The sequence below is a fragment of the Neofelis nebulosa genome, chromosome 6, assembly GCF_028018385.1.
Source record: "Neofelis nebulosa isolate mNeoNeb1 chromosome 6, mNeoNeb1.pri, whole genome shotgun sequence".
Lineage (NCBI taxonomy): Eukaryota > Metazoa > Chordata > Mammalia > Carnivora > Felidae > Neofelis > Neofelis nebulosa.
The window spans coordinates 14,718,542-14,745,780 of record NC_080787.1 but is presented as its reverse complement, the minus strand read 5'-3'; the positions used below and the strand labels follow the sequence as shown (position 1 = coordinate 14,745,780).

The 27,239-nt window shown below is 43.4% G+C and overlaps 1 protein-coding gene across 2 annotated transcripts; it reads right to left on the bottom strand.

Annotated features, from left to right (window-relative positions):
• Positions 1 to 638: 638 nt before the first annotated feature.
• TPMT (thiopurine S-methyltransferase) lies at positions 639 to 27,239 on the bottom strand. Of its 2 annotated transcripts, XM_058732896.1 has the most exons (10): positions 27,137 to 27,176; positions 25,495 to 25,858; positions 22,374 to 22,557; positions 21,096 to 21,188; positions 15,992 to 16,124; positions 11,474 to 11,526; positions 10,564 to 10,638; positions 4,144 to 4,229; positions 1,775 to 1,819; positions 639 to 1,151 (listed from the first exon to the last, which is right to left on the bottom strand). In XM_058732896.1, exons 3-10 carry the CDS (start codon positions 22,511 to 22,513, stop codon positions 1,039 to 1,041), a joined length of 738 nt encoding a protein of 245 aa, XP_058588879.1. In that variant the 5' UTR covers positions 22,514 to 22,557; positions 25,495 to 25,858; positions 27,137 to 27,176; the 3' UTR covers positions 639 to 1,038. The 2 variants fall into 2 exon arrangements, with proteins under 2 accessions (XP_058588879.1, XP_058588880.1); XM_058732897.1 differs by lacking the exon at positions 25,495 to 25,858 and having other exon boundaries at positions 27,137 to 27,239.

Here is a 27,239-nt window from a genome sequence, read left to right as displayed (position 1 = left end):
CAGGCGCCCCATAAACTATGCTGCTTGATTCTGTTATATATATAAAATTGTAGAAGGAGAAAAAAAATGTGAAAAGGGCTGCTAGGATTGAGGATAATATGAGGGCTTCCAGTAAAGCTACATTTCATATAATTTCTTGGGCCACTATCTTTTACCTTGAACCCTATTAAAGTGTTACATGGCCTCAATGGTTCTAAATTTTCATAAAGAGGGTCAATTTTTAGAAAACTCTGGAAACAATTCAATTGCTCTAAAATAATCTATATATCCTTATTCTATTTAAGCTAACATGCATTGCATTTATTTTATTTAAAAATTACTTGTTATTTTTAATTTTACGTTTATAGAATTATTTTTTAATTTTAATTAATTTATTTTTTTAAAGATTTTATTTTATTTATTTATTTTTTTTTTTTTTAATTTTTTTTTTTTTCAACATTTTTTATTTATTTTGGGACAGAGAGAGACAGAGCATGAACGGGGGAGGGGCAGAAAGAGAGGGAGACACAGAATTGGAAACAGGCTCCAGGCTCCGAGCCATCAGCCCAGAGCCTGACGCGGGGCTCGAACTCACGGACCGCGAGATCGTGACCTGGCTGAAGTCGGACGCTCAACCGACTGCGCCACCCAGGCGCCCCAAAGATTTTATTTTTAAGTAATCTCCACGCCCAACGTGGGGCTCAAATTTACAACCCCAAGATCAAGAGTCGTATGCCCCACTGACTGAGCAGCAGGTACCCCTTTAAAACTTTTAATTTTTAAAATTATATAAGACATGCCGATTGTAAAAAATTCTTGTAATTTCTAAGCAAAACAGGTATATTCTTTCACCATCTCATCACACTCTCCTGCATAGCTACTTTACCAGGTTATTTATATGACTTTTTTCTATAAAGTTATACATATTTCTGAGCAAAGCTCTGTTACGTGATTTGTGAACAACTTTTTCTCAAGAGCCATCCAGTATATTTTCGTGCCTTAGCATAACTATCAATTGCCCAAAAACATGTTGATATTACTTGTTTTTACTGGTCTCATTTACTTTTCCGTAAGTAGATACAACTTTTCAACAATGTAGTCAATTCCCCAACTTTTATGTCGTTCTTCAAAAACATCAACCTTCTCAAGGCAATGAATGTTGCATGTTGAACCTGAAACAAGAAAGGGGAATGAGTTTCTAAGTTGATGAAGAATGCGATAGGGAATCTTCTAAAAACACATCAAATGATTTAAAAGAAGTACTGAAGACGTTTCTTTGCCTTTGAATGACAATGGGGAAATGCTAAGAGCAAACTCTGGACTCTGAATCACCATCACTACTTACAACTCCTAAGACCTAAATTAAACATACCATCTCTCGGAAAGAATTCAATGCCTTTAACATAACAAGCCGCTTAGCTAAAAAGGCATATCACAGAGATCTGTCCCTTTTCTAGGGTAAAATAGTGTTCAATAAAATGGTTTGACTTTGATTTTATACACTTCTAGACACTAATTTGGGGCGCCTGGGTGGCTCCGTGGGTTAAGCGTCTGACTCTTAATTTTGGCTCAGGTCATGATCACACAGTTGTGAGATGGAGCCCCACATTGGGCTCTGTGCTGATGAGCCAGAGCCTGCTTGGGATTCTCTCTTTGCCTGTCGCTCTCTGCCCCTCCCTCTGCTCGCATGCTCTCACAAAATAAATAAATAAATAAATATTAAAAAAATTGCTAGACACTAATAGTTACCAGGTCAAAACAGATATTGATTTTATTTAAAATATAAGTAACTTACCAAACAAGTTTTTAATTTCAGCATCTGGAACATAAAACGGTGGGCCTAGGTGAAAGAGAAACATGGTGAAGAATAATTTCCATAGATCTAATTCTAAAGAGAAATTCTCAGGGCCCGCTTCTCAGTCTGTTTCCAGTGACCTAGGTACACTTATTCTATACACAACATAATTTCCCTTACATATTAACACCCAGTGCTCATCACTACAAGTGTACTCCTTACTCCCTATCACCAATTAAACCCATTCCCCCACCCACCCCCCATCCAACAACCCTCAGTTTGTTCTCTATAGTTAAGAGTCTGTTTCCTGGCTTGCCTCTCTCTTTTTTTTGCCCCATATGTTTATCTGTTTTGTTTCTTAAATTCATATATAAGTGAAATCATATGGTATTTATCTTTCTCTTACTGACTTATTTCACTTAGCATAATACTCTCTGGCTCCATCCATGTTGATGCAAATGGCAAGATTTCATTCTTTTTCACAGCTGATTAATATTCCATGTGTGTGTGCATATTCCACATCTTCTTTATCCATTCATTAGTCAATGAACATTTGGGCTATTTCTGTAATTTGGCTGTTGTTGATAATGCTGCTAGAAATAACACCGTGCACGTATCCCTTCGAATCTGTATTTTTGTATCCTTTGGGTAAATACCTAGTTGTGCAATTGCTGGATTACAGGGCTATTTTTAGTTTTTTAAGGAACTTCCATACTCTTTTCCAGAGTGGCTGCACCACTCTCATCAACAGTGCAAGAGGGTTCCCCTTTCTCTGCATCCTCGCTGACACTAGTTGTTTCTTTTTATTAATTTTAGCCGTTTCTGACAGGTGTGAGGTGATATCACATCATGGTTTTGACTTGTATTTCTCTGATGAAGAGTGTTGTTGAGCACCTTTTCATGTGTCTGTTGGCCATCTGGATGTCTTTGGCAAAGTGTCTATTCATGTCTTCTGCCCATTTCTTAATTGGATTATACGTATTTTGGGTGTTAAGTTGTATCAGTTCTTTATATATTTTGTATACTAACGTTTTATCCAGTAGGTCATTTGCAAATATTTTCTCCCATTCCATAAGCCGCCTTTTGGTTTTGTTGATTGTTTCCTTCTCTGTGGTCCAGTTTCATTCTTTTGTATCCTGTCGTCCAGTTTTTGGGACTTGGGAACTTTTAAATCAGAATGAAGCTGAGGAACAAATTCCTTAGTGTTTCCTTCATCTTCTGAGTATTGATTTTCCTTGACTCCAATACTCACTCACACTGTACACATCCCTTCCACTTTGCTGCAGGCCATTTACTTTTAAGGAAATTGAGCTGCTGCCCCTTTCTGGGGTGTTGTGAGTCCCACCCTCAGATAGAGCCTGTGGTGTTCTGTGCCCAGAGGCCTGGCCTTAAGCCTCCTATTCAGGAATGGAATTTAAATCAGATTAGTAGCGCTGAGGTCTGTCTCCAATAATTTCTATTTCTATCTGATTGTTCCAGACTTAATTATGGACCCTAGGTCTCATTTTTTATATTATTATTATTTTTTTACATTTATTTACTTTTGAGAGACAGAGCACAAGTGGGGGAAGGGCAGAGAGAGAATGAGACACAGAATCCGAAGCAGGTTCCAGGCTCTGAGCTGTCAGCACAGAGGCCGATGCGGGGCTCGAGCTCACAAACCATGAGATCATGACCTGAGCCAAAGTCGGATGCTTAACTGACTGAGCCACCCAGGCGCCCCCCCCTCCCCCTCCCCCGGTCTCATTTTTTAAATGAGGTTTTAAGATCTGATTTACTCAAATAGAAAAAAATACTAGCATATGTAAATATTTATAAAACGTCACACTTAAAACATCACTTTTCTAAGTTTAAAACAAAGATTGTTATTCAAGAATGCAATAAATTATAAAATTTTAGAAATTAAAAAATATAGTTTAGAGATTTTTCTGCACACCTCCGACCCCCCCTCCCCCCCCAGTATCCTCATCCTGCCCATCTTCCTGTGAGGATGTGTCTGGGCCCCAACCCATCCCTACCACCAGGGATGACCCACATATGCTCTACCCAAAGCAGGGCAACCAATCTCTCTTCCTTCTACTCCAGAGCTCATGAGATTTCTTTTACATTAGGGCCATCCGTTCCTCCTTTCCTCTACAGTCTGAGCCGTGAATGGCAAACAAAATGGAATATGAGCGAGAAAACTTGTGGGAAGTGGAAAAAAACATTTACTGTTTCCGTTAGCCCAAAGCAGACTTTTCTTCATGTATAAAAGACAGTATTCTTCCTGTGATCTAAATCAGGAGCATATAATGCTATCCATGTCATAGAATTAAATCAGGAAAAGAGGCAACATCTTTGAAAAAAAGAAAAACAACAAAAAACTTTACCTGGATGTTTAGTGGGATCATAAGAAAGAACAGCCAAGAGGTAGCGAAACCCTTTCCTCGTTAGGGACAGCATTATATCTGTATAGCTAAAAAGAACACAGCAGAGTAAGGTGTTACACTTCTCTTGGTTTTTTTTCAAGTTTATTTATTTATTTTGAGAGAGAGAGAGAGAGAGAGAGAGAGAGAGAGAGAGAGAGAGAGAATGAATGAATCAGCAGGCAAGAGGCAGAGAGAGAGAGAGAGAGGGAGAGAGAATCCCAAGCAGGCTCTGAACTGTCAGCACAGAGCCCAATGTGGGGCTCGATCCCATGAACCACGAGATCACAACCTGAGCCAAAATCCAGAGTCAGACACTCAAGTGACTGAGCCACATTTCTCTACAAAGGCAAAGCCTGCAGTGGGGTGAGAGGCAGGGAGGGATATCAGGTTCACTTCAACCTACATTACTGAGTTAAGTTCTTGTAAGGACTATCTGTAGTCGATTTGCATTCTAAATGTCAGAAACCGGGTCTGCAAATTATGTCACCCACCTAAGCTGGGAAACAGTGAAGCTAGGAATCAAAAGGAGGCCGGCTTCCAGGGCTCACCCGATCAGAAGATGTCACATAGAAGTGAGCAGAGGCTCTTTCTGGCCTGATGGGGTACTCGGAGGCCTGTCGATTTGGAACACATACTACGGAAGCGCTGTCAGCTCTGGGGCAGGGCCTCCCAGACCAGCTGGGTATCAGTCACCTGAGCACTTGCTGAAAAAAAGGCTGCTTGCACTCCATCCTTGGAGCCTGATCCGGTAGGGGTGGGGCTAGTGGGGGCCGGGAAGGCTGTAGTTTAACAATATTCCAGGTGACTGGGTCCTCTCCAGGGGCATGATATGTAAGACTGTGTACAAGACAAGACAATCCCTTTCCTCTACTGAGTTGGAGAGGGACAACACTCACAAAGAGGCAAAAATTCAAGGGAGGGTGAAATCAGAGCCCTGCAGGTACAGCATGAATGATGGGTGCTATGGGCACAGTCCTTGCCATACGTGTCCCGCCCGGGGAGCAGGGGATGCCACTACCCAGCCGCGTCTGGTCGGTTCAGAAAGGGGGCCTGACTCAGACGGGCCCCATCGGCAGAGTGACCACAGCACAGCATGCTGAGTTGGGGCATCACGTGACTGCACTGGGGACCGGAATGGAGACACCCACAAAGGAGGTGCTGGCTAGCTGTCGTCATTGTACGGAAAGCTGGAGCTTTGGGGGGCTGTGCTGCGGTGCTGGTGCTGGGGGTTGTGGGAAGTCAGACATGTGGGAGCAGAAATGGAGGAAGCAGAGGAAGCTGAGGTCAGGTTAGGAGCACAGAGGAGAGGGGCACAGGGAGGTAGAGACACTGTGAGGCACAGGCAGACAGAGACAGACTGTGCAGCTCTAAGAGAGGCCCCCTGACTCTTGGTACAGCGGTTTCTACTGGGCTTGGATATACTGTAATCCCTGTGCACAGTTCTGGGAGTATCTGGGGAGGGGATCAGCATGGGGATTAGGAGCATGCACTTTGCCAGGTGTGTGAGCATGAAGCCCAGTTCCTGCACTTAGTGGCTAGGAAAGCTTGACAAGCTCTCAATCTCCCTATGCCTCAGTTTTGTCCTCAGTAAAATGGGGATAAGACTAGTAACTGACTCAGGGTTTTCCGAGTAGTCAGTGAGTTTATACACATGAAATGCTTGGAACATTGCCTGGGGTGTGGTAAGCACCCAGGTTAGCTTCTGTTATTCTCTTTAGTAGACTCCCCCAGTTAGGGCTGGCTTGAGTGGGTTGTATGTTCTTGTAAGGAAAGCATGGGACCAAAGCAAACTTTTTTCTTTTAAAATTTTTTAAGGTTTTTATTTATTTTTGAGACAGAGAGAGAGAGAGAGAGAGAGAGAGAGAAAGCAAGCAGGGCAGAGAGAGGGAGACACAGAATCCGAAGCAGGCTCCAGGCTCCTAGCTGTCAGCACAGAGCCCGACGTGGGGCTCAAACTCACAAACTGAGATCATGACCTGAGCCCAAGTCGGACCCTTAACTGAGCCACCCATGTGCCCCACTAACAGATCTTTACTTAACTTTCTGATTCTTGGTCTTAAGAAGGAAGAATTAACTTGTCATCCCCAAGAAGGGGATCAGTCAGACTGGTTTGGCAGGGTTTCTTAGGACTGACATACTTCATTCCTTTTGGAATGTGGACTTTCTCAGCCACTTTCAAGAAATTCAGAAAAATGAGAGAGAGGTACACCCCGCTGATTCATGTTAGGCAGGAGACCTGGGAGCAGCCAACATCTCAGGACTTGCCTGTATGCGGTCAAAGCAGAAAGATGCCCAGTTTAATGACAAGAATGAGATAAGGTATTAACATGTTAAGTACAAGGACCAAGATAAAGAAAAAGATCTTTCTATTGGCTGAAAGTAAGTTGTTATTCTGGTAAGAGAGGCCAGCATGTTCTCAGGTGTACTTGGAGCTGTGATCTCTCTCTCTCTCTCTCTCTCTCTCTCTCTCTCTCTCTCTCACACACACACACACACACACAAACACACACACACACACGGCTGGGCTCGGAGGAAAGACAGCAGGGGAATCAGGGAACCCAAGCTAGGACTGGATTCCCTACTCAAGACTTCTAGATGGGGATCTCACTACTCTTTATTTCTTTTTTCAACGTTTTTTTTTTAATTTATTTTTGGGACAGAGAGAGACAGAGCATGAACGGGGGAGGGGCAGAGAGAGAGGGAGACACAGAATCGGAAACAGGCTCCAGGCTCCGAGCCATCAGCCCAGAGCCTGACGCGGGGCTCGAACTCACGGACCGCGAGATCGTGACCTGGCTGAAGTCGGACGCTTACCCGACTGCGCCACCCAGGCGCCCCTCACTACTCTTTATTAACCATGAAATAACAGTCCAGAGGCCACTTAGATGGTCTTTAAAAATTTTTTTTTTAACGTTTTTTATTTATTTTTGAGACAGAGAGAGACAGAGCATGAACGGGGGAGGGACAGAGAGAGAGGGAGACACAGAATCGGAAGCAGGCTTCAGGCTCTGAGCCATCAGCCCAGAGCCCAACGCGGGGCTCGAACTCACGGACCGCGAGATCGTGACCTGAGCCGAAGTCGGATGCCCAACCGACTGAGCCACCCAGGCGCCCCAAGATGGTCTTTATATCTAGCACAGAGGAGGTGATAGTGGCTGGTAGGAAACAGTGTATTTTCTTTGCTCTGCATCTAGTTTGCTTTCATTTGTTTATTTTACAAGTATTTATTAAGCTCTGACTATGTGCTAAATATATACTCTGCCAGCCTGCGAGAAAATAACACAATGTGCATCATCTGTGCCCTCATAGTGAGCTCTGTGACTCCCAGTTTGCTCCCCACTGCCTTATGGATTTTAACCACACCAACCAAAGCCCCGAGAAGGGGAACCTCAGAGACGATGAACATCCTCAGGGCATAGGAAACACATACAAAGGCAGATGCTTAGCAGAATCGGGGTCAGTATACATATGTGGTGTATTATAAACAAAGAGGCTTCATGTGGTACTTTAAGTTGATAAAGCACACTGATGTCCCACAAGAAATGCAATGCAAACACTGGAATGTGATGCAGATGTTTGAGAGAAAGAACAGAGCTAGGAATATAAAAACGGTGAGGGCAAATACCATGTATGATTTTTTCCGTGATTTCCCCATATATATTTAGAACACAGTAGGAACTCTGCGCATTTGTTGAATAACTGAATGACAGTAAAAGAATTGATGTGCTCAGTAAAGACCAAGGGTAAGAGATAGGCAGCCACAAGCAAATGCTAACGATGGTCCCTTAGGGAATTACAACTTTTAGGTACATGAGGAAGGGGAAGGTTCCAGAAAAGAGGTGAAGGAGAAGGAGTGGCAAAGAAAGAGAGAGGGGAACAGAAGTGAGAATTATCGCCTAATGGGGTGCCTGGGTGGCTCAATTGGTTCAGGCCATGATTTCGCAGTGCGTGAGTTCAAGCCCTGCATCAGGCTTTGTGCTGACAGCTCAGAGCCTCAAGCCTGCTTCAGATTCTGTGTTTCCCTCTCTCTCTGCCCCTCCCTGAGTCATGCTCTGTCTCTGTAAATAAACATTATCACTGAAGGAAAATATATATTAAGAAAATGTGGCATGGTGGGGGGGCTGGCTGGCTCAGTCAGTGGAGCATGTGACTCTTGATCTCGAGATTGTGAGTTTGAACCCCATGATGGGTGTAGAGATTACTTGAAAATAAAATCTTTGCAGTTACGTGGATGGAACTGGAGGGTATTATGCTAAGTGAAATTAGTCAGGGAAAGACAAATATCATATGACCTCACTCATATGTGAACTTTAAGAGACAAAACAGGGGCACCTGGGTGGCTTGGTCGGTTAAGTGTCCGACTTCGGCTCAGGTCATGATCTCACAGTTTGTGAGTTCGAGCCCCGCGTTGGGCTCTGTGCCGACAGCTCGGAGCCCGGAGCCTGCTTCAGATTCTGTGTCTCCCTCTCTCTCTGACCCTCCCCCGTTCATGCTCTGTCTCTCTCTGTCTCAAAAATAAATAAACGGGGGCGCCTGGGTGGCTTGGTCTGTTGAGCGTCCGATTTCAGCTCAGGTCACGATCTCACGGTCCGTGAGTTTGAGCCCCGCGTTGGGCTCTGGGCTGATGGCTCAGAGCCTGGAGCATGCTTCCGATTCTGTGTCTCCCTCTCTCTCTGCCCCTCCCCCGTTCATGCTCTGTCTCTCTCTGTCTCAAAAATAAATAAACGTTTAAAAAAAAAAAATAAATAAACGTTAAAAAAAATTAAAATAAATTATTTTATTTCACTGATGTGCATGCAATCCTAGTCTGCCTCTAGGGGCACCTGGGGGGCTCAGTCGGTTGGGTGTTCGACCCTTGATTTCAGCTAGGGTTGTGATCTCGTGGCTCCTGGAACCCAGCCCTGGCACGGGGCTTCCTGTTGACAGAGCCTGCTTGGGATTCTCTCTCTCCTTCTCTCTCTGCCCCTCCTCTGTTTACGCTCTGTCTCTCTGAAAACAAATAAACTTAAAAAAAAAAAACAGAGTCTGCCTCTACAGGACTCAATAATTCAACATTTATATGCTATCTCCAAGTAAGCATGTGAATGATATTTGAATTGGAAAGTACATAGGAGAGGCCATTACATAGTGTGCTTTCTCATATTTTATTTTCTTTTTTTTTTTTTTTTTTTTTTTTTTTTTTTTTTTTTTTTTTTCGACGTTTTTTATTTATTTTTTTTGGACAGAGAGAGACAGAGCATGAACGGGGGAGGGGCAGAGAGAGAGGGAGACACAGAATCGGAAACAGGCTCCAGGCTCCGAGCCATCAGCCCAGAGCCTGACGCGGGGCTCGAACTCACGGACCGCGAGATCGTGACCTGGCTGAAGTCGGACGCTTAACCGACTGCGCCACCCAGGTGCCCCATATATTTTATTTTCTAATAAGACGAGGTGCGATAAGAATGGGCAATAACAAAATCTCTGACATAATAGCAGCTAATATTTAGCAGTTATGGAGAGCAGACAGGCACTTCCCACATATGTCTTTCCTTTTAACCCCCACAAGCACCCTTGCAGATAGAATAACGTAGGGATCACGAGCGTGGGCTTTGACCAAACTCCCTCGGTCAGAATTTCAATTCTGTTGTGTTTTAGCTGCCTACCTTTGCCCAAGCAACTTAATCTCTTTGTTTGTTTTTTTAATTTTTTGTAATGTTTATTTTTTTCCATTTTTGAGAGAGAGCGAGCGAGCAAGCGAGCATGAGTGGGGGAGGGGCAGAGAGAGGGAGACACAGAATCTGAAGCAGGCTCCGGGCTCCGAGCTGTCAGCACAGAGCCTGATGCGGGGTTTGAACCCACAAACTGTGAGATCATGACCTGAGCTGAAGTCGGTTGCTTCACCGACGGAGCCACCCAGGCGCCCCAAGCAAGTTAATCTCTTTGACCATAATCTCATCTGTAAAATGGGAATAATGGTAGCATATACCCCACAGGGTTGTTTGGTAGATTCCAAGTGTTGATAGAACGTTTCCAGCAATGGCTGGCACAGCAAGTGCCAGACAGCGGCCACCTGGTGATGTCAGTGGAGGCGGACGGGGTGGTGTCAGCAGGTGAGCTGCTGTTGTGCAGAGTAAACTGAAACCTGGTGAAGGTGAATCCTTTGATCAAGGCAACACAGCTCAGAAGGGACGGTGCCACAAGCCTTGTCCCAGGCCTGCAGGGCCAAATCCTACCCTCTCACACAAAGGGGGTTTTGCACGTAGGTCTTCTGATGCCGGACACAGTAAGCTATTTCAAAATAGTAAAAGTCTAATTTTCTGGAGCTCAGAAAAAGTACAGCGTATTAAATTAAGAAGGCCAAAAAGGAAACGCCAACATAATTAAAGAAACCAAATTACTAACCATTTACGATCGCCTGGGTTAACAGCAACTAATGCTCCTCTATCCCAGATCCTGTCGAATTTGCCAATGTTCACTCTGTCAGGAAGAAAAAGAAAGAATACAACAGCTTAAATAAGAAAAATCAAGTCTTGAACAAGATGAACAGCGCCCCCCGTGGTGCATGCTGGTATTTCGCCGGCTGTTAAGGATCTCCTGTCTGCTTTTTCAGAGCCTTCAGGGACGTGTTGATGTGGGAATGGGGAGCTCCTTCCAGTCGTAGGGGCCGGTGGCAGGAGCCTCCCCCTTCCACTCTGACCTGGGAGCACGAAGGAGGCCCCGAGAACTATGTGTGACAACAAATATCCGGGACTTTCCGGAGATGGGATGTCACCACCTTCTGCACTTCGAAATTCCTTTCTGTTACAGACCAGGTGTGAAGCGGAGACATTGTCTTGCTCTCCCTTCCTTTTCCCCTACCTGCCTAGAGTTGTAAGACTGTTTTCCATGTTCTGGAAGCTATCCAGGGACAGCTATCCAGGATCAAGTGTACAGACACGTAGGCTGTAGCAAAAAGAACAGCAGAACACAGATTCAAATCAATGCTACTGCAAGTAAACGGGAGAAATAAAAAGACCTTCCCCCACCCAGTGCTGCCTGGCAAGCACTCAAGTTACTAAAGGTGCAGAGGTGCTGGGGCGCCTGGGTGGCTCAGTGGGTTGAGCGTCTGACTTTGACTCAGGTCATGATCTCACGGTCCGTGAGTTCGAGCCCCGCGTCGGGCTCTGTGCTGACAGCTCAGAGCCTGGAGCCTGCTTCGGATTCTGTGTCTCCCTCTCTCTCTGACCCTCCCCCGTTCATGTTCTCTCAAATGTAAATAAACATTAAAAAGGAAATTTAGAAAAAAAAGTGCAGAGGTGGTATTTGGTCCTACCTGGGAAGATCAAAAAGGTTGCAACAGTACAGTGAAATGTTCCCTGAAGAACTCTGTAATGAAAGTCAAGGAAAAAAAATCGGTTTAGTTAGGAGATAACTGAATGCTGAAGGAAGACAAGAGGGGCAAAGTAAAAGTGGTAGGGAGAGAATATGTAGTTAAATATGAATGTGGGGAGCCTGGGTGGCTCAATCAGTTGGATGTCTGTCTGCCTTTGGCTTGGGTCATGATCTCACGGTTCATGAGTGTAAGCCCTATATCAGGCTCACTGCTGTCAGTATAGAGCCTGCTTCAGATCCGCTGTCCCCTTCTCTCTCTCTGCCCCTCCCCAACTCTCCTTCTCCCCCTTTCCCTCTGTCCCCTCCCCCAAAAGTAAATAAACATTGAAAAAAAAAACATGAAGAATGTGGGGCTCCTGGGTGGCTCTGTGAGTTAAGCATCCAACTCTTGATTTCGGCTCAGGTCATGATCTCAGGGTTTGTGGGATTGAGCCCCTCATTGGGCTCTGCACTTATAGCGCAAAGCCTGCTTGGGACTCTCTCCCCCCCCACCCTTCCCCTGCTTGTGCTCAAGCTCTCTCTCTCTCTCAATAAATAAATAAACATTAAAAAAATGAACATGGGGGGTGCCTGGGTGGCTCAGTTGGTTAAGTGACTGACTTCAGCTCAGGTCATGATCTCATAGCTCGTGAGTTCGAGCCCTGTGTTGGGCTCTGTGCCAACAGCTCAGAGCCTGGAACCTGCTTTGGATTCTGTGTCTCCCTCTCTCTCTGCCTCTCCCCCACTCACACTCTGTGTCTCTCTCTCTGTCTCTGTCTCTCTCAGAAATAAACATTAAAAAATAATAAACATGAAGAATGGTATTGAACTGCAAATAATTTTTTTAATGGTGCTCTCATTAAAAAATGGTGCTCTCATGGTGCTTTTGTTTTTTTTTTTTTTTTAAGACCTATATGGGTTCTTTTGGATCAACTCTAAGAGAAAAATCAGAGAGAAGTTAACCCTGAAGAATTAGTTAGCTATTATACTTTTCAGAGCTTGTTCAATCTAAACAGTATTTACTTTAGCAGACCCCTGATATTTTGACACTGTTAAAGATAAGTAAACAGGCCAACCGACTACCAGGCAGGCAGATAGAGAAAGGCCAGATTTAAAAAAAAATTTTTTAATGTTTATTTATTTTTGAGGGAGAGAGAAGGAGAGACAGAGTATGAGCAGGGGAGGAGCAGAGAGAGAGAGAGAGAGGGAGACACAGAATCCGAAGCAGGCTCCAGGCTCCAAGCTGTCAGCACAGAGCCCAAAGCGGGGCTCGAACTCGCGGACTGTGAGATCACGACCTGAGCCAAAGTTGGATGCTTCACCGACTGAGCCACCCAGGTGCCCAGGTCAGGTATTTTTAACATCATTTCATACAAAGTGCAGTTGTGTGGACTGACCTCGCCTTCCTTGCCCTTCACCCTCACCCCCACCCCCCCAGGCTTCTCACATCCCTGGACAGCGGAGTCCACGGCATGTTACTCCCTCCTGGGCCACACCCCCAGCCCGCTCCCCTGTAATGTTAGCAGAGACATCCAGACACCGTTTCAGAGGCTGCCTCTCATTGGTCTTTCCCCGGGGCTGTCAGGCAGCTCCCTGTTGTGTCTTCTGGGTTCTCACGTTCTCAGGCACACAACCAGAACAGTACAGGCCATCCTGTATTCAGTGTTTATACCCACGCGGCTCTGCTCCACCAGCCTGTCCTCACTGCGGTCAGAGGCTGTGCCAAATTCACACCCGCTCTCTAGAACCCGGGATAGTTCTGTCCACAAGGTGCTCAGGCAATGAGCTGATGAATGAAAGAGAGAAAAACCAGGGGTCCACAGGCAACTGTCGGATTTTATTCTGAAATGACGCACCAACGGAGGCTTACAAATAGACAAGGGTCTCTAAAGACCAGTCTGGAAGCACCGTGGGGGGCAACCCAGAGGGGTGGGCGTGTCAGCAGGGAGGACAGCCAGTGAGTCTCAACTTTGGGAAGCTTTGAATAGTACTGATCCCCAGCCCCACCCTTAGAGTTTCGGATTTAACTGAGCTGGGCTGAGCCCTCAGATGGGGAATTTTGAAAGATCCACAGACCTTTGCAAATGTGCCCCCGGGGCTGAGAACCACTGCCTGCTCCAAGACTAGTCTCTGAACTGAGTAAACCCTGGGATTCTTAGATGACTTGAGAATGGGGGTGGGGGGCAGGGAGTGGGGAGGAAGCTGTAAAATGAAGTACTATCAAGCCTCCTACTAACCCACAATTAGTTTCAGTATTTAGAAAAGAGAGTACTTTGTGAGAGACTGAATGTAACAGTGGACAATGGCCAGACCATGTAGGACTAGAGAACTTGGACCCGTGACTTCTGTGGCCGCTAGCCTGGGAAACCAAAGCACAGCCTTTGCTGCGACGATGTGTCATTGGGTTCTAGGGGTGCCTGGGTGGCTCAGTCAGTTAAGTGTCTGACTCTTGATTTTGGCTCAGGTCGTGATCTCAGGGTCGTGGGATGGAGCCCTGTGTCAGGCTCTGTGCTGAAAGCATGGAGCCTGCTCGGGATTCTGTGTGTCTCTCTTTTTCTCCCTCAGCCCTTCCTTGCTTACATGCTTTCTCTCTCTCTTTCTCTAAAAAAGTAAAACAGGGGTGCCTGGATGCCTCAGTTGCTTAAGCGTCCGACTTCGGCTCAGGTCATGATCTTATGGTCCGTGGGTTCAAGCTCCACATCGGGCTCTGTACTGACAGCTCAGAGCCTGGAGACTGCTTCAGATTCTGTGTCTTCTTCTCTCTCTGCCCCTCCCCACTTGCACTCTGTCTCTCTCTCTCTCTCTCAAGAATAAACATTAAAAAATTAAAAAAACAAAAAAACAAAAACAGCCTCACTCATTCCCATTCGGGTGGTCTTTTATTCCCACATTATTATCTCAAGCAGACGAAGCTGTCTACCTGGCTCACTGTGGTCAGAGGACGAAGACCACTCTCAAATCCATCATTTCCAGCCCAAACGTCGCCCGGAGACATAGAGCCATTTGCCAGCTACACCTTCACCATCGCGCAGGCCTCTTAAACTCACTTTTTTAAAAAAAGTAATCTCTAACAACCTGGAGATTAAGAGTCGAACGTTCTACCAACTGAGCCAGGCAGGGGCCCCAAACTCATCATCCTGAGAGGAAAACTCATTTGCTCTGCCCTTTGAGCTTGTTTCTCGTTTATTCTCTCCCATCCATTCCAGTCATCTGGGCTGAAAGGGCAAACTCAGCTCCCCCCTGATTCCCACTCAGTTAATCTTAAATCCTGCCAGTGTAACATCCTAAACACTGCTCTGAGCCGCCTGTTCCTCTATACGCCCTGTGGCTTTCCCGGCGCCAGCCTTCAGGAGCTCTTCCCTGGACCTCCGCACGCGGCCTCCCAGCTGGTCTCTCTGCCAGAAGGCCGCTTCCCTGACGCCACAAGGGTGGTTCGTCTCAAAAGAAAATCTGGCCGCATCAGGCTCCAACTTAAAACCCTTCCTGCACAGGATGAAGGACCAGCTTCACGGGGCATCTGAGAATGTGTACTAGACTGCCTGACCGTCACCACGCTTCAGCGAGCCCTGCGAGGCTGGGTTAGGGGACTCTCCTGTCTATTCCCTTTATACCCTGTGTCGTTACACTTAGCTCTGTGTGTGACAAACAGCTTCCTCTGTGTTTCTCTTCTCAGCTAACAGATTCTTTAGGGCAGGGACTATGTTTTGATCTCTTCAATGTCCTTTGCAGGGAGTGGCACAAGAAATTCTCAGGAATGCCTGTTTATAAATAAAACTAACAAACCCAAATCAAAATCATGATTATAGATAGGCTTTGACATCAGCTATTAAAAAAAAAAATTTTGTGTGTGTGTTTGTTTTCTTGAGAGAAACAGAGCACAAGCGGGGAGGGGCAGAGAGAGAGGGAGACACAGAATCCAAAGCAGGCTCCAGGCTCTGAGCTGTCAGCACAGAGCCTGATGTGGGGCTCAAACTCACAAACTGTGAGGTCACGACCTGAGCCAAAGTTGGTCACTTAACCAACTGAGCCACCCAGGCACCCCAACATCAGCTCTTTAATACATTTGTGCACATCTAGCTATCACCTTTCAAGCCCTAGTTCTTTAAAAAAAAATTTTTTTTTTTTAAACGTTTATTTATTTTTGAGACAGAGAGAGACAGAGCATGAACGGGGGAGGGTCAGAGAGAGGGAGACACAGAATCTGAAACAGGCTCCAGGCTCCGAGCCATCAGCCCAGAGCCCGACGCGGGGCTCGAACTCACATACCGTGAGATCGTGACCTGAGCCGAAGTCGGACGCCCAACCGACTGAGCCACCCAGGCGCCCCAAGCCCTAGTTCTTTAAACGCTATAGTGTCCTGGTGAATCTGATAAAGTGGGGTCACGTGACATCTGTACAGTAACTTCACTTTCTCTAAGAAAAACATTTTCCTGGGGATGGGGCGGTACGGAAATACTTATTTACCAAAAACAAAATATACCTTGAATACTTTGGCTCCAGGAATTTCCATGATGGGCTCTTCCGAGTAAGAAAGATTCTGCTCTGTAAAAAATTCCCGAATCCCAAGCTCACTGATTTCCACACCCACTACACAGTGTCCTCGGTCCGCAAACCTGCATGAAATCATGTTATTCACACTTAAAATTTTTATTTCAGATACATTACTAAATAAAAGAGCATACGCCAATAAACATTCAGTTCCCTTAATTTTAAGGGATTAGCATAAACTCAGGTTCACAGGGTTTCACAGAACTTGTAGGGAAGTGCATCTATGTATTCTCAAGCTTAGTGGTACCTGGAATTCTGAAAAATTGATTTATATGACCTTAGGAAAAAATTAAAAATTTGAAAACCTATACCTTAAAACATTGGTCTGTTACAAATGGATCTGATTAGAAGAGTTTCTTATTTAAAAGCATTCTGTGGATTAGAAATGCTTTTTAATTTCTCTAAATTAGCCCTGTCCATTAAAACTTTCTGTGATGACAGAGGGGTCTGTACCTGTATTGTCCAATTCACTGGCCACTAAGCACATTGGCTACTGGGCATTGGAGATGTGGCTAGTGTGATTTAAATTCAAATCGTCACACGTGGCTAGGAGCCATGGTACTGGGCACAGGGCTCTATGACGTTAGCGTCCATTTCTATAATCTTACAATTTCCATTTACTTACCATCAACACTATCCAGAAACGTATTGAATTGCCATATACAAATAACTAGTGTTTTCCTTCTAAGTTGTGTAATTACAGAATTCACAGCTGTGGGATCTTGACTCCGGGGGAAACAGCCCTAGTAGCACAAAAATCTAGGCACAGTACTGATTCATGTCAAATTAAACAAACACATACAGTCAGTTCTGCTATAATGCAACATAGGCATCCCTAAAAATCACTGTGCAATGCAAAATTATGCAATAAAAATTGAAAGGCTTATGGGGAAAGTGGGGGTTGGGGCACAAATAAAAAAACTTTGTCACAGTGGAACATTATTCAGCCATTTGGCACGGAGCCTGCTTGGGATTCTATCTCTGCCCTTCCCCTGCTCATGCTGTCTCTGCCTCTCTTAAAAATAAATAAATAAACTTAAAAAAAAAAAAAAAGAAATCTTGCCATTTGTGACTACATGAATGGACCTTAAGGGCATTGTGTTAAATGAATTCAGTTTAACAGAGAAAAACAAATACAGTATGGCCTCACTTATATGTAGAATCTAAAAAAAAAGAAAGAAAAAAAGGCTCATACATTCAGGGAACAGACAGGTGGTTGCCAGAGGCAGGGGCAGAGTGTAGTCGAAATGAGTGAAAGGGTCAAAATTCCCAGTTAGAAAATAAGTAAGCCATGGGGATGTAATGCACAGCATGTTATACAGTATTATAGTTAATGCCATACTGAATATTTGAAAGTTGCTGGAAGAGTGGATCTTAAAAGTCCTCATCACAAGAAAAAAAAATTCTCCCACTATGTATGGTGAGGGATGTTAACTAGACTTATTGTGGAGATCATTCTGCAATATATACGAATATCAAATCATTATACACCTAAAACTAATGCCATGTTATATGTCAATCAGACCTTAATTTTTTTTTTTTTTTGAAAAGCTGTTACACATTTGCCATAACTTAACTCTGTGACTCCGGATTTTCTCAAAAATATACAGTGAAAATTTAGAAACAAACTGCATAAATAATACATAAGAAAAAAAACAACAATTCTCGTCAGTGCCACATTATTAAAAAGACAAACAGAGGGTGCCTGGCCATCTCAGTCAGTAGAGCATGTGACTCTTGACCTTGGGGTTGTGAGTTTGGGCCCCACGTTGGGTGTAGAGATTTCCTAAAAAATAAATAACATCTTACCAAGAAAGAGAAAAAAAGAAGAAAGACAGGAACCTGATAGAAATGGTGGCACAGTTTTACGCCTGTTATATGGTTACAAAATATATAAATACTAGCGTGTGGCAATGTGACATGGAGAAAGACCTGAAGCTTACTCATAGAAGTGAATGTTGGAAGGGAGGCAACTTGTAAGTTATTGTGCACTGATAGAATGGGGGTGACTGGAAAGTTCTAACAACAGCTGTGGATAGGAGTGGCTCACAGCACACAGGCGAACTGAGGTGTCCGGGAACTGTGTGGGGTGTGTGCATGGGTGTGTTTTGTCCCTTCACACACAGCTGCCTGTAGTTTTCTGCTCTTCCTTCATGTTTCTTTTTTTTTTTTTTTTTTTTTTTTTTTTTTTTAACATTTATTTATTTTTGAGACAGAGACAGAGCATGAACGGGGGAGGGGCAGAGAGAGAGGGAGACACAGAATCGGAAGCAGGCTCCAGGCTCTGAGCCATCAGCCCAGACCCCGACGCGGGGCTCGAACTCACGGACCGCGAGATCGTGACCTGAGCTGAAGTCGGACGCTTAACCGACTGAGCCACCCAGGCGCCCCATCTTCCTTCATGTTTCTTGTAGATGAAATTACACGTAAGTGAAGGTGAAATTCACGTCACGCTCAAATCATCCCCTGATTTATCAGTGGAGTTAGAGTGAAAACAGCATTTTCGAAACGAGGTATAGCAGAACGGATTGTACCTATCGTCCACACAAGACTACCACTTTCAATGAGGTCAGAGTGTGAACTGTTTTACAGCTCTAAAATAAACATATGAATAACTGGTCTTTCATATTTCCTCCTAAATTCATAAGTTAATATACAGGGAATATTTTATTTTATTATTTATTTATATATTAAACAATTGGAAAAAAAAAGTTTTTTTACTTTTATTAAGTAGGTTCCATGACCAATGTGGGGCTTGGACTCACTACCCTGAGATCAAGAGGTGCATGCTCTACTAACTGAGCCAGAGAATTCCCAGGTGTCTCCAGGGAATTTTTTTTTAATTCTTCCTACAAAGTTATCCAAACTGGCTGTGAAGATTTTTATTTATATTTGACATATGGAAAACAAAATATAGCCTATTATAGACCGGCATAGGCTGGATTATATTGGAATATACCATCCTTAAAAAAACCTAAGAAAATGTCTTAAACATTTTATTTTAACACTTTTGGGCCTCGCCTCATAGTTATCTATTCACATCTGGTATCTGTACAGACCCTAATACACAAATTAGATACATAAATGAAAAATCTTCTAATATAATAACTTACTCGCAATTCTAACAGCTTAGTTGTGGTATTTTTTTTAATGTTTATTTATTTTGGAGGGGGTGTGTGCTAACATGAGTGGGGGGAGGGGCAGAGAGAGAAGAGGAAGGAATCCCAAGCAGGCTCCGCGCGGTCAGTGCAGAGCCCCACATGGGGCTTGAACTCACGGACCGTGAGATCATGACCTGAGCCAAGATCAAGAGTCAGATGCTTAACCGACTGAGCCGCCCAGGCACCCCAGTTCTGGTATTTTTGTTACACATGACTTTGGATCCAAATATCTGACAATCACATTTAATTGTCTATTTACTCATTCCATTTCCTAATCTTGTCTCAAAACCTCTGCTAGTGCTAGATGGTTAGTACTTAACCACGGGGCAATAAGACCGTCTGTTTCTAGAGTTAATGCTTTTCTTGTAAGGAGTTTCCAAAGCAACTCTTCTGGTTTAGTGAGTTGGTTGGGGATATGTCTAGTAATACAGTTTAAATATTCTCAATGTCATGGCCACACTAGAATCTTAAGCCATGTCAGCCATGTCACAGGTGCTCAGCTACTACAAGTTGAGCCTGTGGGTGTGCTGGCTGCAAGAACGCCACATCTGTACTTGAAAATCAGCTCCAAACGCATTCATGTTTTGTGGGTCAGCCACCTACATTTTTATAGGAAATGGAGCATCTTCAAGTCACTAAATTTTTCATTTACTAATCTTTTTAATACTTTAAAATTTTCTTTCCTGCCTAATGATCAAAATTCTCAACATTCAAGGTTATAAATTAAAAAAAAATTTTTTTTAATGTTTATTTATTTTTGAGAGAGAGAGAGCAGAGTGTAAGCAGGGGAGGGGCAGAGAGAGAGGGAGACATAGAATCCGAAGTAGGCTCCAGGCTCTGAACTGTCAGCGCAGAACCCGACCTGGGGCTCGAACCTACAAACCGTGTGACCGTGACCTGAGCTGAAGTCAGACACTCAACCCACTGAGCCACCCAGGCACCCCTCAAGGTAATAAATTAATGGTACTTCTTAGCAGGTCTATGCATGATTAACGCAACTGAGTCATATATAGAAGACGATTGCCAGGTTTGTGATTTTAGGATAATCTACAGTAATAGTGGCTTGCTAATTAAAGTGAGTTCTCTCCACAGAGAATTACTTACAAGAAATATTTTCCTCAGGGGCGCCTGGGTGGCTTGGTCGGTTAAGCGTCCGACTTCGGCTCAGGTCATGATCTCACGGTCTGTGAGTTCAAGCCCCGCGTCGGGCTCTGTGCTGACCGCTCAGAGCCTGGAGCCTGTTTCAGATTCTGTGTCTCCCTCTCTCTCTGCCCCTCCCCTGTTCATGCTCTGTCTCAAAAATAAATAAACGTTTAAAAAAAAAAAAAAAAGAAATATTTTCCTCATCAACAGTTTTGTAACAATGATTCTTGAAAACAATTGCCTATGTGCTTGTAGTGGGAGGGGAGAGCTGAGTTGAACCGTGGGCTACATGTTGTATTGCCCAAGAGTTGTAATTTGTTTTGAATTTTTCTGACCACCTCTAATCAAACTATCTAAAATTAACTCAGCCAAATTCCTAAACCACCTACAAAAATGAAATTGCACAAAGATGTCGCAGACCTAAGAGAAAAGGCTAGCCGCCTGCACGCCTTGAGACCCCACCACTGGTTCCAAATTATAATTATATTTATAGGATTATAAATAAATGATAATTTTTCTTAGAAACCCAATAAAGAAAGGCCACACCTCTGTTTCTGCTGTGTCTTACTGAGAATATTATCTCTACGAACCCAGCAGTAATAATCCACCAAAAATAAAGGATCCCTGTCTATTTCCTGAGAGTGGAGCTTTTAAACCTGTATCTTTTAAAATATTCACCTAAAGTATTTGTCATCAAGTCAAGAAAGTGTGTTAATGCTCATCTGCTCTTACCATTTCATCTCAACTGCTTTTCCACAAAGAGGAAAAAATACTCTCAGAACATTTTCGCCTTTAAGGAAAGTATCCAAATGCTTCTTTAATAATCTGGGGAGAAAAAAAGATTTGTTTTCTTTAGCCTAATGCACAGAGGAAAGGATTACAATCACATGATGCTAAGTACTTTTCATGCACTATCTCACTTAATATTCCCTACAACTTTACAAAATAGGTAACATTCATTGTTACACTCTCCAGTTTACATAAGAAGAAAAAGAAGGTTAAATAACTTGCTTAGTCAACAGCTAGTAAGTCATCTGACATCTGACTTAACCCTGGAACTTTCCTCATTTGTAATTAAAAGTTATTTTTCTTGGTTGATAGGTTTTAAAAATTCTTTATTAATTCCCCAATGTATGCGTGTGTGTGAGAAAGTGAGAGTGAGTGAGAGAGAGAGAGAGAGAGATGGGGAGCCACTGGACCCACTGAATTTTTCAACATTCATTTTATGAGAAGCTATCTAAATGTGTACTCACGTCTTAGACTCTGGAAAGTTTAATTCTGTAGTTAATTCCCTCTGTAGAGATGTGGCTCTTCTAAGGCCACCCACATGACAAAGATAACCCATATAATGGCTCTGGGAAGATGCCCCAACTACCACTCAGTGTGCAAATACAGTGATAGTGATGATGATGATGATGTCGTCATCCCCTGGGAAGTCAGAGTAGCTGCCTAGAACAAGTCTGACCACTTTACTTAGCACTGGCCCATGATACATTGCTACTGCTTCAAAGCTTACCACTACTAACACATTGCTCAGCATCCTATTTCATGTATTAATTTTTCTCAGCTTCTTTTCCTACATACAGGAAGAAAAAGTATTATATAGATAACGCTTTACATTTGAACACACGCTATTGGAAAGCAAAGTCGAACATCGCCACCTTTCAGTATAAAGAGATACACGCGTTAATGTGGGCATCTGCCATATATATAAATGTGTATGACCAACATGCAGATGCTACAGGGGCTTAAAAAAAGACATATTTCATAAATCTCAGATGCCTTCAATTGTAAGACACCATTATCTGTACCCCCCGGGAAGAGCTAACATTGCTGATAGACCTAAGACATGCCAGAGATGCGCTGTATTTCAGAGACGATAAAAGGTGAAAAACTAAAAACGTACACTTTATAATCAGTCATATATTGTGTACCTATATTATTATTTCTATTTCCAAAGTCAGTTTCTGATGGAGCATTTCTCTGTTATATATACCAAACATTTCTTACTGATGTCCTTGTTCTTGATGAAATCCAATTTTGCCGTCCACCCACTTTTCTCGCCATTCTTCCAGAGTTAGTACTCGGTTTTTCTGTACCTCGGTATCGGGGTGCTCTTTAACGTCAATTAAAGTGCTTGCATCATCCATAGTTTCATGCACACCTTTGCCTTACAAACAGATGCCTTAAATGCCTGCAAGGAAAATATTCACAATATTGTCATTTAAGGGCATCGCAATTCTATCGATAAATGAAATAAAAACCCATTATCCTTATTCTCTGTCTCTCTCTCTCTGCCCCTCCCCTACTCACAAGCACATGGCAGTGTTCTCTCTCTCAAAATAAACTTAAAAAAAGAAAACCTATTATCGTTAGCAATATGGCTTTTAAGAATATTTCAACATCCAAGGGAAAGCCATCCAAAAGATTACTTCTCAGTGAGCCTAATTGTAGAAGCATACCTCATATTGCTTATTAGGAAGGATCTTTAAATAAACTGAATCACATCTTTAAAAAAATGCTTATTTATTTTTGAGAGAGAGAGAGAGAGAGTATGCATGCAACCACACGCATGCAGGGGAGGGACAGAGGTAGAGAGAGAGAGAATCCCAAGTAGGATCTGCACTGTCAGCACAGAGCCAGATGCAGGGCTCAAACCCATGAAACATGAGATCATGACCTAAGCCCAAACTGGGAGCTGGATTCTTAATCGACTAAGCTATCCAGATGACCCAATAGACATAGCCTATTTTTGATCAAACATTTGGAGTACACATTATTATGACTAGTTAAATACTATTCACAGCTGAACCACATAGTATTCTATGATTACTTTTCTGTACAACTTTTTATTTTCTAGTTAAGAGCTGTCTTACTTTTTCATTTATATAAAATCCCTATGTACCTGTTACTAGTTCAACTCTAAGCTCTACCAATTGTCCCAATCTCCTATCAGTACACTCTCAATCTCTTATCAGATATTCTACCAATAGCATCATCTTGGAGGGGACTCTCTGGGAGCCTTCTGGCCTGGATGTTCCCTGTTCCCACTGCATAGCTAGCATTCTGGGATCACTCTTGTTCATCACCCTGAAGATCTCCTTCTCTTTTAATGATTCCCTTTCTTTTCCTCTTTTTTTGGTTATTCACCCAAAAGGATGAAGCAACTTTCAACAGCTTTCTAAGAAAGGGTGCACAGGAGAAAAGGTTTTTGTGATTCTGTATGTACGACATGTCTTCATACTATTCCAGATCCTTGATGTATATAGTTTTGCTGGGTATAGAATTCTTGGTTAGAAATCTTTTCCTCTCACAATTTTCAAAAAGGTAGTTCCATTGTCTTCTAGCTTCCAGGGGTATTGCTTAAGTTCAAAGACATTCTGATCCTGATATTTTCCAGAAGGTCAATGTTTTGCTCTCTCCTCTCTCTCAAGGCTCTTCTTTGACCCTGGTTTTTCCGATTTCATAATTCTGTGCCTTCTTTTGACTCTGCTTTCAACAATTTGGCTGAGTTTTTAAATCTGGAAATGTCATATTCCTCAATGCTGGAAACATTCTTGAATTATTCAGATAATAATTTATGTCCCTCTTTTGTTTCTCTTTCTCTTTCTCAGACCTCTTTTATTTGGCCGTAGAGCCTCCTGACCTAGTATTGTAAATTTCTAGTATTTTTGTTCCCATTTTCCAGCTGTTCATCTTTTTGCTCTATTTTCTGAAAGACTGCCTTAATTTTTATCCTTCTACCTTTCTATTTAGTTTTTAAACAAAATTTTTTATTTGGTTTTTCTTTCCTGCTATCAAGTCTTTAATTTTCAAGAACTCATTTTTTGTTTCTGATGTTCTTTTTATATTACTTTATTTCATATATAGAATAGATGTAATATTTTCTCTTATTTATCTGCATAGTCTGCTGCTTATGAGTCACTTTTTCTGTTTTTTTGTCTTCTGTCTTTCCAACTAGTGACTTTCCTTAAATGCCTAGCAATTCTTTTTATCTGCTCATATTTAAGAGCAGTACCAAAAAGCTGATTAGATGTTTAAGTATGTGGGTGGGTTCACTGACTGTAAGCTGCACCTTAAGGATGATGTGAGTGGATTTCATTTGGAAACCAAAGATGTCTTTGTCTTCTTTTGCCTGGGCAGACTTTCCATAGATGGATCTGTCAGTCCCTGTGATAAGGATCAAGTTCTTGGAAGCCATGGTTCTATACTCACATAAGAAAAGGACAGAAGTGAGAGGGCCCCAGCATTTAGTTTGCTTGTGTTCAATTAATCTCCATTCTCAATATGGCACTCAAATCCCCAACTGTGTATTTGTATCTCCCTAGTGCAGAGACTCCTTACCTTCTGCAGGGAATAAACTCCCCAAGTCTGCTGGTGTGGCAAGAGACAGACACCTTGTTGCAGGGAGTTGGTAAAGGGATCTGGAGATTTAGCCTTTTCTGAACCAGAATTTCAAGTAATGCTCCTAGTTTCAACCACACCCTTCCACGTCCCAGAGGAACCTGGTGCTGCTAATTCCTGAGCATTTGGGGGATTCTATAATGCAAATGGGGTTGCTTATTGGCTTTCCCCAACACTGGTTTATAGCTTAGCTTTCTTGAGGGGTGCGTGGCTGGCTCAGCTGGTAGAACATGTGACTCTTGATCTTAGGGTCATGAGATCAAGGGTCATGAGTTCAAGCCCCATGTTGGGCATGGAGCTTACTTTAAAAAAAAAAAAAAGAATTTAGCTTTCCTCAGTCTGCAAAATCCTTTACCACTTGTCCGTCTGCAGTTTTACGGTTTTTGTCTCACCTGTCCTCCCTACCCTATTGCTGTTTTGGTGGGGTTTTAGGAAGGCGCAAAATTGGATATGTGGGTTTGATATCCCATCTCTATTCCATAAGTTGGTGTTTTCAAATAATTTTTCTTGCAGTTTCTTTTTTGCACGGGAAAAGGCACACAATGGAACTGGGGGAAAAAAAGACACTTGAATATAACTGCAAGTCCCTCTGAACATATGAGGAAAATGCCTGTCTTTTCAATGTGAACGTTGTTATACTAAGGACAATGTAACACCAATAATTCTAACATTCTAACATAATTATTTGAATCATTAGTGAAACTATTTTAGTTTGGAGTATACTCACATGCTACTATTGGCGGGTTTAATTTAATGATTTATCAATGAGAATAGTAAACATTACATAAAAGCAGGTGTTTCTGGAAAAGTTCCCTTTACTGCAAAGTTTGGTTCTAGTGTGCTTAGGATTTAAGGAGAAGGCACCTCCCTTGCAACTGGGAACATAAATTCACTTCTCAGCCAGTATTTGTTAACAAATGCTTTTGCAAGGTCCTGCTGATGTCAGGAGGTGACTTTCAGTTTTCTGAGAGGTCGGGGGAAGTATCTGATTACGTTGGGGACAGAAAAGCAAAAAAGAGGAGCAGTGTTGCCATCTACATTTTCAGCAAGAAACTCTGGAACCTCAGCTTGAGCACTCATAAAGCACTTCTCTATTTAAAACAAAAAGGAAACAGAATTTTATCATAAAACCAGGGCAATCTGGAATTGTACACTTCTATTCCTTTCACACAAACTTGAAACAAAAGTTAACATCATGTATATAACTTAACCACCTCTTAGCTGTTCTATGAGCATCTCAGTGGATACTTGCCCACGTGCTTTTTTAGAGAAATAAAACGTTTCTTTTTATAACAAGATAAAAGTGTGAATTATAGGGTTGCCTGGGTGACTCAGTCAGTTAAGCATCCAGAGTCTTGATTTTGGGTCAGAGCATGAACGGGGGAGGGTCAGAGAGAGAGGGAGACCCAGAATCTGAAACAGGCTCCAGGCTCCGAGTGGTCAGCACAGAGCCTGACGCGGGGCTCGAACTCATGGACCGCAAGATCATGACCTGAGCCGAAGTTGGCTGCTCAACCAACTGAGCCACCCAGGCGCCCCTCAAAAATTTTTTTTAAGAAAAGTGCAAATTATAACAGTCAGGAAAGGCAAAATTCACAATTACTCCTACCCATACACAGAAACAGATGTGCTAGTTTGGCCCCCAAGTCCTCCGTGGGTGGACTCTCAAGTCTGGTTTCCTCTCTCACCTCTTCAAAAAAAAAATCTTTCTACTTTCGATTTATTTTTATTATTTTTACAGAGAGAGCTCGAATATGAGCAGGGGAGAGGGGGCAGAGGCGGAGAGAATCTTAAGCAGGCCCCAGGCTCCTGAGCCGGATGCCAGGTTTCATCTCACAACCCTGGGATCATGACCTGAGCGTTAATCAAAAGTGGGCCACTCAACCCCCCTGAACCACACGGGCGCCCCCTAGATTTATTTTTAAATGTTGCTAAGTTGAAGAATAACTTCTCTAAGGTGCAAAATTTTAAGAGTATGGCTCTTAAAACATGCATACAACGGTATAACAGCCTTGGAGCAAGACAAAATCTTTACGGCACCCCAGTTCCCACCCCCTACCCCTACCCTCACCCCTGCCCTCGCCCCCAGAGCATCACTGACCATTAAACGAGTATTTCTCTTTTCTTAAAAACTACTAATAGAGGACGATGCTTTAGGGGCACTTTAAATCCTGGACTCAGAAAGGTCATTCACGGCGCGACGTCGTTATTCCCCAGATCCCACTCTGCTTCCTGATCCCGCTTCAGGGCGTACATTGCTGGGCTGCCCACGGTCGTCAGGATGCCCCATTCCGGAATCCGACCACAGGCTCGCACCCAGCAAGGCTAGCCATTTCTCCCGCACCCTCTCCGCGCGCAACAGAGCCTACCTCGCGCGCAGCTCGCAGCCGGGACCCCGCAGCTGGCTCCCGCGCCGCCTCGTGCCCGAAGGGCCGGGACTGCGCGCCCCGCCCCCGGGCCCGCCCCCTCCCC

Bases quoted from the DNA above. Each gene is read 5' to 3' on its own strand.
- TPMT (XM_058732897.1), bottom strand. From the start codon at position 22,513: ATGGATGATGCAAGCACTTTAATTGACGTTAAAGAGCACCCCGATACC. The intron at 21,189-22,373 runs GTAAGAAATGTT...TTTTCTCCCCAG, and splicing joins CATCAAGAACAAGGACATCA to ATTATTAAAGAAGCATTTGG. The intron at 10,639-11,473 runs GTAGGACCAAAT...TCTTCCTGACAG, and splicing joins AACCTTTTTGATCTTCCCAG to AGTGAACATTGGCAAATTCG.